The following is a 13041-nucleotide window of genomic DNA, read 5'->3' as shown; positions in this document are numbered from 1 at the left end:
TTTGTGAACATACCGAACAACAGTTGGCTTTGTGCTCTGTCAGCAATCTGTTTTCATTGTAGTTCGGCTCTTAGTAAGGAGCACAAGCGCACAGCATTTCTAATAAAAAAAAAAATATATATATATATATATATAATTCAAAATCTATCGATTGTGCTCGTATTCTCGATCCGTTAGCTCAGTCCAAGCATAGTATTATTATTGTCGGAGCTAACTCTAAGACACTGCGCGTTCTGTAAAAGCGTATATATTTGCTCGTTGATTCAAGTGAAAATAAATAAGAAATAATTAAAATTAAAGTTTAGTGTAAATCTAGTTTATAAAAAAGGTATTTGTGAAAGTTTGCCAGTACACAACGCAACTAATTATGAAAAAAAAAAAAAAAAATTATTTATGAACATTTTGAATATGTTCGCAAGAAATAATCAAGAAAAAATATGTACATACATATATGAAAATGTATGTATGTATGTGCGTATGAATATGTATGTATAAATATATGCACATATTCCTGTGCACACACACACACATTAAGAATAGGAATAACTGTAAAGAGATGCCATGCATGCATGTTACGTACATACATACATATACACATACACACAAACATATATACATACACACAGGCATTTGTATACAGAGAACCACGAAAATCGCCAGTAAAATATTATTTTTCTTGTTTATTTTCTTTTGGCAATTCGAATAGCTCCGAATAAAATGGCACCGAAGAAATTCAATGGATTTATGATGTTCGTCAATGAATGGAGGGAAAAGACCGCGGAGGGTCGCGCAGTGAGCCTTCCCCAAGCGATAAGCAAATGTGGCGAAACATGGAAAGTGAGTACCAGAATAATTATGTACATATATCAGGAGTCATAATATAAATGCTGAATAGAATATGAATACGCAACAACGCGGACCGTACAACAAGATGGCCAAAAACGCTGAAGTGTCAGCGCGCTGCCAGGTGGAGCGCCTCAACTGCCATGGCCAGTCGCTATCTGCGCTGGAACGCGAGGAAATGGAGGCGGCTGAGCGTGAGTTGAACATGAAGCGCACTACGGAGCGCATAGTGCTGGCTGGCAAGAAGCGTCATGGTGAGGCCATAGGCTCATAGATTTCCTTCGTTGTCTGATGCTCATTCTGTTTGCTTGCTCCTCTGCAGATCTGGAGAACACGAAATTTATTTTTGCTGCATTTAATTACTTTACGAAGTCAATGACAAATGATATTTATATTCCGGCCGAGTTTTCGGCTTGTCAGTTCTCGTTGAAGTCTGGCATTTGCTCGATGTACAGTTCGCACATCGATCCGGGTGAGTTGCAGCAGATCTCTATGCGAACAATTCTGATGCTCTCTCGTCTCTCAATCTCTTAGGTCAGCTGATTTTTGGCCAGGGCAGCGAGACAATGCACCACACAAAGCATACGCATCAGTTGCCATTGCCGCCGAATGCTATGGGTGAATCGGACATAGGCAGACTCTATGCGAACATCGTGGAGTACTTGCGCGCCTGCAATCCGGATGCCAAGCCCAATGATCCTCTCGTGGTCTTCGCGACCCCCGAATTTATGCCAATAGTGAAGGGCTGCTTCCGCTACCTGGAGAGCGACAGCGAGGAGCCGCTGGCTACGATCCACATTTACGACATACAATACCTGCTGTACGTGCTCAAGCTGGAGGTCTTGGACAGTGTGGATATTCGGAACGTTACTGTAAATAGGACCGCCACTGACAGTCTCTTTATAAACGACTACTTCTGCTACCACTTGGGAATTTCGTGTCAGGTGGGATAGAAATATGAATCCTCCCAAAGGCAATTGTTTCACTATTGCATTTGTTTTTAGTATCATGAGGATATCGATCGCTGCCAGTACTGTACCCAATCTATAATCAGCCGCTGGTGTTATGTCTTTAGCGACTTCATGTGCGGGGACCTAGCGATCACACCTTTGCCTGGCAAACACATGCCTCCCAAGCAGGAGCCGAAATTCCGTGTGTCTAATCCGGGTAATGAGAGCGTCAACTCGTCCAGGATATCCAGCAACTTCTCAAAGACAACTAACAAGTCAACCGGGAAAGTCTCCAACGATACATTTACCTCGGGTCAGTCCATTGTGAAACACGAGATCTTCGATCACTCGGCCTTCTCTGCCGATTTGAATGCAGCTAAAGATTTTCCTAGCCTTGGTGGCCGGAAACCCAAACCGAATCGCAATCCCATGGGCAAAGATTTAGCTCCAGGTGATCCAAGACGCGCTTGGAATGTTCCAGCCTCCAAATATAGGGTTAAAGACTTCGAGGACTCGTTTAAAATGCCGCCTTCTTAAATATATATTAGACTTACGCGTTCTTGAAACCGAATAAGGAACTCTGGACTGAGGTATTTTTTTGTAATCCTTTGAATTTGAAGTTTGTTAATTAAAAAAGTTAAAACAATATTCAATATTAATATCAACTTAATTTTATTTCATTTCATTTCATTTAACAAATTAATTAGTTAAATATAAACTTTTCTGCGAGCAAGTTTAATGGTTGCTCTGTGGGAGTGAACGAGAAAGCAGAAAGTTGAAGGTAAATGACTGTGTGTGCAACACACACGTGCATGTTTTGGCCTATTGTTGCCAGACCAAACTATTTTCAAATTTGTTTTCCGTTACGTGTGTATGTATGTATGTATGCGAACAGTATAACGCGCATGTTTGCATATGCACACATATTAGTGGACTCTACAAACCAAACTGCGCAGTGCGCACACATTTTAACATGCGTGCAGGAGTGTGTGTGCGTGTGCGCGTGAAGGGTCTGAGCATAAAGAAATGCACAGGCAAGTATGCGTACAAATGCATACATACATATGTATGTATGACATGCATGTGTCCATTACATCTACAAATGTAGTTATGTATGGATTTTCAAGGACACACTCCTACATACATACATACTATGTAACTGAGTATGCGTGTGCGTAGGATTTAGATGGTTGCGTGAAAAGAAATGTACGATTACTGCATTTTGAAATTTACTTTATACATACATACGAGCATATGTATATATGTACATACATACATACATACATATGTATGATGTCTTTGTTTTCCAGCAATGATCACTCAATTTTGGAAAAGCACTTTATATATGTATGTACATTTACATACATATAAAAATGTATGCGTGCATGTTATGTACACACATATGTATGTATGCGCATACATTCATATGCATAGGTACATACATATGTATGTATGTATGTATGTATGCACATTCATTTTGCTGATATTTTTCGTTTTGAATAATTTTGTATGTTTTTGTACCTATTGTTATTGTTTTTGTTATTTATTTTCGTTAAGAATACACGAAGCAAAAATAATGTAAAAAAAAAATATGTGAGAAAGAGGCCTTTCCTAATAAAATATGATATTAAAGTAGAATTTGTACAACGTTTTTTGTTTTGCAATTAATTAATGGACATACTGGACATATGTACTTATTTTAACAAACTTAAATTAAATATGTACATACATACATATGTACATATATAGATTTATGAAAATTTTTATACATCTGTACATTTGCATAAAATAAAAATAACAAAAACATACATACACATGTATGTATGTATGTATGTATATTAAACTAAATCAATAACTATTCGAAATGTTAGCCTCCTTTATGAGTTCCACCAGTCACACATACATATATATGCATGTATGTACATATGTATAGATATGTAGATTGGATTGGACTGTACATACTATGTATGTATGTACATATTAATTCCATTGCATCCATACCAATTATATGTACATATTTACATGTACGCACATTCATATGTATGTATGTATTTAAATAACATACCGTACACAACTGTTTCTGTGTGTTTTACAGCACTGAGCAGTCAATTCAAATTCATACATATGTATGTACATATGTGTATGAATGTACATACATACATATATATTTGAATACTCATTTTTAAACGAGCCTATGCAAACTATCTACTTCTACATATGTACATATGTATGTTTGTGAATGTAGTTCCACAAGTAGACAGTATATTAATTTGTTTATATATATTCTTACATATGAAGTTGTATATTCCTCCCGATTTGCCATCAGCCATATACATACATACATATCTACAGGCATACATCTGTCCATGGAGATGCATGTATGTATTTATATATGCATGTATGTGTCCCTCTTCCATTAGTTCCACTGAAAGCTGCTTGCTTTTCGTCGTTGTACAGCACTGTTTTAGAATACGACAAATTTGAATAAGAGTGGCAAACAAATTCAAGCATAGCTAAGTGCTGATGCTTGGGGCAGCAAATATATGCATATTTGCCATTAATATATGAGCTGAATGAGCTGTGCGTGCATGCACATATATATGTATGTATGTAATAATATTGTTTAAAACTTGTTAACAGTTTGGCTGTTGCAATTAGAAATGGAGTCCGTTAGAATTTATTGTGGCAACACTTCAAAGTGATACATACATACATATGTACATATATTCATACATCGGGACATACACATATGCAAGTGCACACATATGAATGGTGTGTGCGATACCTTCGCTTGACATTTGGAACTGAAAATTGTCCAAAATGCAGAAGAACGACAAAAAACACTTTGTTTGTATTCCAGATATCTCTGAGCTATTACCAATACGCGAATACCGTTGCGAATTCGATTGCGGCAAGGTGTTCAAGAACCGAAATCCCTACGAAGTGCACCTGCAGAAGAAGCACGGGGTCGCAATCCAGGCAAATCCAATCAAATGCTTTCACTGTCCCGTCGAAGACTGCGAGTACAGCGGTGCACGGCTAGACCTTCTGCGTCGCCATTATCAGAGTCATCACATGGAGAAGAAATACGATTGCAGTGCCTGCAATCGCAAATTTATAACGGAATGCCAATTCCAGAGACACCGGTGCGAAGTGCAGATCTACACGTGCCACAGCTGCTCCAGGGTCTTCAATTTTCTGAACCGACGCAATAGACATGCCTTGCGTTGCGCCATGAGAAACACTACTTCCGTGTCGTCTCCCGACTTCATCGACGTGGAAAGTGTAGAGAAAGGTACCCCGTAAACATACATAATCTTAGACAAAATAAAATATATTATTATATGTTTCTTTATGCCAGTTGACAACAACGTAGATTGGGTGGAGTCCGAAATCAACGACGAGGTAACTGTCGATGCCGCGCCGTCCCCCGACATCATCGAGGTGGAAATTGAAGAGACAGGTACCCCGTAAATCAGATACATACTGTTAAACCATTCTATATTTTATATGCTCATATTATATTATTATATTGCCTTATGCCAGTTGATAACATCGTTGATTCTGTGGAATCTGACGTAAATGATGTAACCATCGATGAATTAGAGCAACTGCTAAAGAATATTGAAAATAATGTCGTTAGGGACCCCGAATTGATCCAGGAATTGGCCGCCTTAACCCCGCTTTTGGAGAGTCTACAGTCATAACTAATCTCTGACCTTAAGTATTTGCTATGAAATAATTTTTTATTTTATATATTTATCATTAATTTTAGACATTAAAAATGCAATTTTGTTTGGAGTCATTTATTTATTTTATAAAACATCTTAGAATACTGTAAAACACAAAAAATATATGTATATTTAATAAATGTTTTGACTGAAATATAAAAGAAAATAAAGTGACATTATTTAGTAATTTGAACATATTTGCCTCAGGTCTCTGACTCCATGAAGGCATGCTGTTTAGTTTTGTGTAAACCTGGATTCTTTGGAGTCCGGCTAGTTGTACAAGTCAACCCCTAAGTCTAGTAAATATTTAACTGAATTTGTGAGGCTCGAAATTGGTCTCTTACAAATATATACTATATACTATGGTGTGGGTAGTGGTTCTTGGAAAACTTATCGATTAGCATTCTTGGTCATAATCTGAGCAGGCTCATTAGCTCTTTTATCTCTTTGTAAGATCATAATCTTTCCTAAAAAGGCATTCATAACATCTATGAAAGAAAGAAAAATAATAAGATTATATTACAAATGACTATATACGGGCTTGGTAAAAGGAGCCTTTACTTAAAATACATTCATCTTCAGTTAAGCTTTGATGTTGTTTACGAAATGTCGGCTAAATCCATTAAAACAGTTGTTTCAAGATTTGATATCTGATTTAAAGATTCTTTCATTACATATAAGAAATAAAATATATACAATCGAAGGACCTCTAGTAATAATTGTATATGATCTATAAATCTATATCTATAGATTGGATTGAAAAACTTATTAGAAATTATTGGGTAAATTGCTCCCATATCCGTTATTCCATGACATTGGATAAGCTGACATCTGGTATGCTTGAGCAAGATTCTGTTGACCTGAATAATAATCCGTCTGACTCCAGGACTCATTGCGCATTTTCAGGCGATGTCGTAAGTCGTTCTCTGGTAGATCTTTCATCTCAGCTGTTTTCATTACAGAACGTAATTCACAATAAGACAGCAGTGAATGCTGGTACTCCATAGACTGCTGTACCTCGTAGTACGCTTCATGATTGTAGCTTAAATGTGATCCAAAATTGTTATAAGTGATGTGAGATGGTATTTGAGACGGAACCGCCGTTAAAACAGGTATTCGTATTTTAGAAGCTTGCGGGCTTACAGGCCTTTCAGTACTCAGAACTGAATTTATATGAAAGTTTTGTATATTTATTGTATGCTGTGGATAATATTGGGAAACCGGAAATGCTGGTCGGCTGCATTGAGGAGCAAGTTGTAGAGCGTTTTGATCATTGCTGACATCTTCACATCTAGAATTATGTCTTTCGGTTGTACAGTACTTGTTTGTTGCTCCTAACGGGGGACTAATCGAGTACTCCCTTTGCTCTCGGCTCTTTCTGTCGCTTTTACGGTAACCTCCGCTCATATTACAATTTAGTCTTCGTGGACTATGTGAAGGACTGCCATGATATTTTTGCCATCTGATAGGTGAGATTTTTCGGTCACGTCCAACATTTCGATCTATGAGTAATCTGCGACTTGGTGAAATATTTCCCTCTTCAGATCGAGATCTGCTACGTCTACTTTTTCTAGATGATGAATATCTTCCATGGTCCTGGCTATTGCGACTAACGGATCGCGAACGGGAGCGTGATCTAGAGCGCCAACGTCCAAGACAGTTGATTGGTCTTTGATGAATTTGTCTTATAGGTGACCGACATTTATTGCGATTCAATCCATCTCTGACTATTTCAGATGCAACAGGCTCTTGAAGTCCGCTAATTCTGTTTGTATTCAAACATTGATAATCCCGTTTCGTATTTTTCTGAGTTCGACATACAGTTTTTTCGCTTTTATTACCCTCGGCTTGATGTTTGATTTCGTTGTTATCAGAGTCAATCTGAAGCTTTTTGGGTCTACGTTTAAATATTGCACAATCATCTATAAGTGCTTGATCCAAAATCGGTGGCGGTGGCGGAACTATTTCCAAATTTTCATCCTCAACTAATATTATATCTTCCTTTTCACTGTGATCATTCACTTGAATGCTGGAGCTATTCTGTTCTTCTGTTGATTCCCAATTATCGTCATTTTCGAAAATGCTGTCCAAGTCGAGGCTATTCAGAGTATCCAAGGCATTTTGATTTATATGTTCTTCATAGCTTACGGTTGCCTCTTGATTTATTTTTGTCGCATCCAATGGGCTAGCACGATCAGGAGATCCTTCAACATCCGAATCATTGCGGTCGCTGGGCATGTGGCGATTAGGTATCATCTTGATGCCTAAGTCGGAGCACATGTAATTCGCAAATGTGAAGCACCAACGCTTGATGTAGGATATACAGAATTGTTTTGACAGATTTATTTGATTGTGGCGATCCCAACCATGATCCCATTGATTAAACTGCAAATGGGTATTATGAATAGAATCTGGAGGCGGCAACTTGGCAGCCTTGCATGTAGCTTGCTTCAATGCATGGCAAAGAAATTGTATAGGCAAGACATTAATCTGGCTAGCCTCTCCACCATTGAGCAGCTTAAGGGCTTTGCTGGCAATTCCTGCTTTTCTTTGCAATGTGAATACAGGTGGCAGTTCATCCTCCGGATCACATTTTAATCGAAGAAACTCAAGCAACTCTGCATGAATGCCTTTTAAGTAATCATTGTCCAGCGCTGAAATCAAAGCACGACTGATTAGTCACAAGGACACATAATCAAAGCAATCTTCTGTTTACCCTGGTCGACCGGAGTATAGTGGATGTTTTGCAGGCCATTAATTAAAGAAAACTGTGCAGCTGCCAGGTCCAAGGGCATGTGGTTACCAGAAAGGCAGTTAACCATAATGAAATAATAGCTATGGCTGGCCAACTCTCCCCGCTGGACACTTGCGTCCACTAGAGCTTTAACTTGACTCCGGCGCGCATCCTCTTTCAATTGCCCCGATGTGCTCATGACTGGCTGATATTCGGTTACTTTTTTTGCATTCGGTTTCTAGATAATCAACAAATATAATTAATATCCAATTTTTATATATTCACTTTTTACTAACCTGCCTCGCAGAATTATGCAAAATTTTCCGCGGTTTTCGTGTCATCGTTCCTCAAATTAATTGAGCGGAGAAGGTTTCCACTTCACCTAATAGTCCATAAATTTAATAGCTCAATTTTTAGCTCATAAGTGTAAACAGTCAATGGATATGAGTGGTCACACGCTTCAAATAACCATAAATACGAGAATGCTCCTTTTTGTCCATCGTGTATTACACACGAAGCATTGAAAGTAGCATTTTTATTAAATTCATTCATTCATTCAAAAATAATATATTTTACCTTTTTAGTTGTAAACAATTTAAAAAACAAAACAAAAATAAAAATATATTAAACCCGCAAAAAGCTTAATTGAACACATGTAAACAATATTACTTATCGAAACAGAACAGCTGACTTTCAAAAATCTATCGACCATTTCGATAGGCACTTACATAGTTTGGCCACTGTTCTCTGGTTAGTGTTAGTGCTTTGTTTCTACCGCACACTTTACATAACTACAATTTTTAACATTATTTTAGAATAGAGCAATTTTGAGCTATATATTAATTACGGAAATTAATATTAGTATGCGTATTGATATAATTTACATAAATATTGAGGGGTGGAGAATAGAATACGTACAGTATGCGTACAAATGGATTGTGCTTTATTTATTCTATTAACTATTCGAAATTTCGCGCTTAAGTTCTGCCTTTAAAATTAAAGATATTGTTACAACTCTTATGAATCTTAGTAGATCTTTAGAGCTTTCGACATCATCGTCACAAATCACTTTCATAAAATAATAATAATAAATTATATGATTTAATAAAAAATACTTTGCTTTTAAATTTTTTGTAACAGATAACCCAATCCACTGACCAAAGAACACATAGACTAGACATGTAGAGCAACGTTTTTCCACGCCGCAAAATCTGTGTGGCAGGTCCCGGCCAACTTCGTATTCGCTCGGCTTGGTATTGGCTGGCTCGGGTAATGAAAGATAGCACGACGAAATCAGTGCGCTCTAAGCACGCAAACGAAATGGTCATGCATGCGCTTTGCGTTTTTTGTCTTACTCTCCCTCTCTCTCTCTAACTCTCTCTCTCTCTCTCTCTGTGGGCTCTCAAATCATGAAGCTCAGCAGCGCACAAAAATTTAAATTTCTTCACGACGGTCCCAGCTCTTTCCTTTTGAGTAAAGAGTATACCGAAATCTTAAAATCGTTTGCGACATTTATGCAAACAAAATGTTAGCGTTTCGATATATATTTATGGGAAGGGTATGAATGCGTTGAGGCGCATAAAGAATATGATCTCGCGACGGGCATGCACACACACACTTGTAGTCCCTTGCCACATGTATGAGCATTTGTGACCTGCGTGCGTTACTCTTGCTGCTTGTAGCAATTTTAAAGCCCAGCATTTGCATTTGGTCGGTCTTACGGACTGTCATAACCACTTTACACAGATGTACTATGTATGAACATACATATGTATGTACATAAGTACATTTATGTATTATTATTGCTAATCATGTTTATAAATGTGTTTATATCCGTAAATAATTATATACAGCTGCGAAAAATAAAATAGCACCACTTGCTAACGCAAAGTTTAAGAAGTTCTCCTAGGTGCATTTATCAATGTATTGATCTAATTTTTTCTTGTATATAAGCAGAAAACAATTAATAATCGCAACAAGCAAGAATTATCCCAAAAATATTAATCGTTTTTATATAATTCAAAAAATTCTCAAAAAAGTCGTAAAAATGCCGAAAAAAATAATAGCACCACTAACCCTTTTCGAGTGAAAATCTATATTTTTCGCAGATTTGAATATCTTCAAAAGCACTAATTGATGAGATTTGTTGGTTATATATCTATTTTGATTAAAAAATTTTCAGAATTTGTGAAAATTTTCAAAAAAAATGGGTTGTGAAGAGCATTACACCACCGAACAACCCAATCTCATCTAAAAGTTGATTTCGGCTCAAAATTTTCACAGGAAAGTTGGTCATTTGATGGGTTGTTCAAATAAAATGATCCACAATGCATTAATCCATAAAAGAAATTAATGAAAAGCGCGGATTTCGTTGAGTTCTGACCCAAAATCATGTCACTCGTCTCATTTACGAGAGTAAAAGGATCCTTTTAAGCCGGCTACTCAACTGAAAAAGGACCTAAACATATCAGCAATGGACCAAACAGTACGGAAATATTTAAGACATCTCGATTTGAACACATCCGTTGGATGGCGTTTGCAAGGGAAACACAAAAATTGGTCTACGCAGGAATGGAGAAACATACTTTTGAATAATGAAAGTAAGATGCTAATTTTTAGTGGAAAAGGATCGCGGTCCTACGTGAGACATCCACAGAACTTAGAATTCGGTCCTAGATATACAAAAAAAACCCTTAAACATAGCGGATCAAGTGTATTAGTATGAGACTGCTCTTTTGCAAACGCCATCCGTTTGGAAATGTGTTTTATATTTAAATATGGTACTTTTCTTGAACGGAAAGTGTTCAAATCGAGATGTCTTAAATATTTCCGTACTGTTTGGTCCATTGCTGATATGTTTAGGTCCTTTTTCAGTTGAGTAGCCGGCTTAAAAGGATCCTTTTACTCTCGTAAATGAGACGAGTGACATGATTTTGGGTCAGAACTCAACGAAATCCGCGCTTTTCATTAATTTCTTTTATGGATTAATGCATTGTGGATCATTTTATTTGAACAACCCATCAAATGACCAACTTTCCTGTGAAAATTTTGAGCCGAAATCAACTTTTTGATGAGATTGGGTTGTTCGGTGGTGTAATGCTCTTCACGACCCATTTTTTTTTTAAATTTTCACAAATTCTGAAAATTTTTTAATCAAAATAGATATATAACCAACAAATCTCATCAATTAGTGCTTTTGAAGATATTCAAATCTGCGAAAAATATAGATTTTCACTCGAAAAGGGTTAGTGGTGCTATTATTTTTTTCGGCATTTTTACGACTTTTTTGAGAATTTTTTGAATTATATAAAAACGATTAATATTTTTGGGATAATTCTTGCTTGTTGCGATTATTAATTGTTTTCTGCTTATATACAAGAAAAAATTAGATCAATACATTGATAAATGCACCTAGGAGAACTTCTTAAACTTTGCGTTAGCAAGTGGTGCTATTTTATTTTTCGCAACTGTATAATTAAAATTATTTTATACACATTTTCAACCGAAAAAATTATCGTAAAACACTACTAACTTTATTAAATGCTATGCAATATATGAAATACATATGTCATATTACACTAAAGCTTTACTCATTATTGTCAAAAATTTCTAATTAAGTCATAATAGCCTATTTGGTAGTCACCCTACGATTCAAATCATACAAAATTTACAAACTACTAAATCCAGAGACAATTAGCTTGCCATCCCATACAAGCATACACATACACAAATGTATGTATGCATGTGCTCACTTCACAAGGCAGACCAACGGCAAATTTTGGGCTTTACAATTTGCACAGCCTGTTCTGCACAGAAAGAATACATTTTCGCGACGAGCATGCACACACACATTTACATCCTTGAATTTTATGTTTTATATTTATTAAATTAATCAAATAATATTAAACAAATTCCTATTTAAAACAATTGTTTTTATGAATTGATGACTTCGGTAGGCAAGCACACGATCATTGATACAAATTAAAAGGTACTTAAATAGAAACGCGATTCTGCAATGCGAACCCTAAATTGGTCAACCAATTCTAAGTTGAGGTAGGCACACGCCAATGTTCATGTCCCCTGCATACACATATGCACATACACACACGTACATGTAAAAGCCCACAGGCATACAAATGCTTCTACAAGTGCTATTCCATAATTGTGAGCATCGCGTCCCATGTGAACACACACACAATCAAATGATACATGTACAAGACCGACCAAATGCAAATGCTGGGCTTTAAAATTGCTACAAGCAGCAAGAGTAACGCACGCAGGTCACAAATGCTCATACATGTGGCAAGGGACTACAAGTGTGTGTGTGCATGCCCGTCGCGAGATCATATTCTTTATGCGCCTCAACGCATTCATACCCTTCCCATAAATATATATCGAAACGCTAACATTTTGTTTGCATAAATGTCGCAAACGATTTTAAGATTTCGGTATACTCTTTACTCAAAAGGAAAGAGCTGGGACCGTCGTGAAGAAATTTAAATTTTTGTGCGCTGCTGAGCTTCATGATTTGAGAGCCCACAGAGAGAGAGAGAGAGAGAGTTAGAGAGAGAGAGGGAGAGTAAGACAAAAAACGCAAAGCGCATGCATGACCATTTCGTTTGCGTGCTTAGAGCGCACTGATTTCGTCGTGCTATCTTTCATTACCCGAGCCAGCCAATACCAAGCCGAGCGAATACGAAGTTGGCCGGGACCTGCCACACAGATTTTGCGGCGTGGAAAAACGTTGCTCTACATGTCTAGTCTATGTGTTCTTTGGTCAGTG

The 13041-nt window shown here is 37.0% G+C and overlaps 3 protein-coding genes across 4 annotated transcripts; 2 read left to right on the top strand and 1 right to left on the bottom strand.

The window, feature by feature from the left end:
- The first annotated feature begins 25 nt into the window (after positions 1–25).
- On the top strand, positions 26–2452 carry mael (germ-plasm component protein maelstrom). Its single transcript, XM_018007543.2, has 6 exons — positions 26–328; positions 707–837; positions 896–1097; positions 1166–1315; positions 1378–1787; positions 1848–2452. Exons 2-6 carry the CDS (start codon positions 718–720, stop codon positions 2328–2330), a joined length of 1365 nt encoding a protein of 454 aa, XP_017863032.1. The 5' UTR covers positions 26–328; positions 707–717; the 3' UTR covers positions 2331–2452.
- A 2161-nt stretch (positions 2453–4613) lies between these two features.
- On the top strand, positions 4614–5500 carry LOC108612413 (uncharacterized). The gene is made up of 3 exons (XM_018005294.2): positions 4614–5088; positions 5155–5256; positions 5340–5500. Exons 1-3 carry the CDS (start codon positions 4614–4616, stop codon positions 5498–5500), a joined length of 738 nt encoding a protein of 245 aa, XP_017860783.1.
- An 83-nt stretch (positions 5501–5583) lies between these two features.
- On the bottom strand, positions 5584–8993 carry LOC108613806 (uncharacterized). 2 transcript variants are annotated; one of them, XM_089466964.1, is made up of 4 exons: positions 8835–8993; positions 8555–8746; positions 8241–8496; positions 5584–8178 (listed from the first exon to the last, which is right to left on the bottom strand). In XM_089466964.1, exons 2-4 carry the CDS (start codon positions 8597–8599, stop codon positions 6293–6295), a joined length of 2187 nt encoding a protein of 728 aa, XP_089323090.1. In that variant the 5' UTR covers positions 8600–8746; positions 8835–8993; the 3' UTR covers positions 5584–6292. The 2 variants fall into 2 exon arrangements, with proteins under 2 accessions (XP_089323090.1, XP_017863025.1); XM_018007536.2 differs by having other exon boundaries at positions 8555–8640; positions 8835–8978.
- Positions 8994–13041: the final 4048 nt, after the last annotated feature.

The sequence above is a fragment of the Drosophila arizonae genome, chromosome 4, assembly GCF_054131065.1.
Source record: "Drosophila arizonae isolate 15081-1271.41 chromosome 4, UAZ_ARI_1.0, whole genome shotgun sequence".
Lineage (NCBI taxonomy): Eukaryota > Metazoa > Arthropoda > Insecta > Diptera > Drosophilidae > Drosophila > Drosophila arizonae.
Note: the sequence above shows the minus strand (reverse complement) of the source record. Positions and strands in the feature narration are given on the sequence as shown.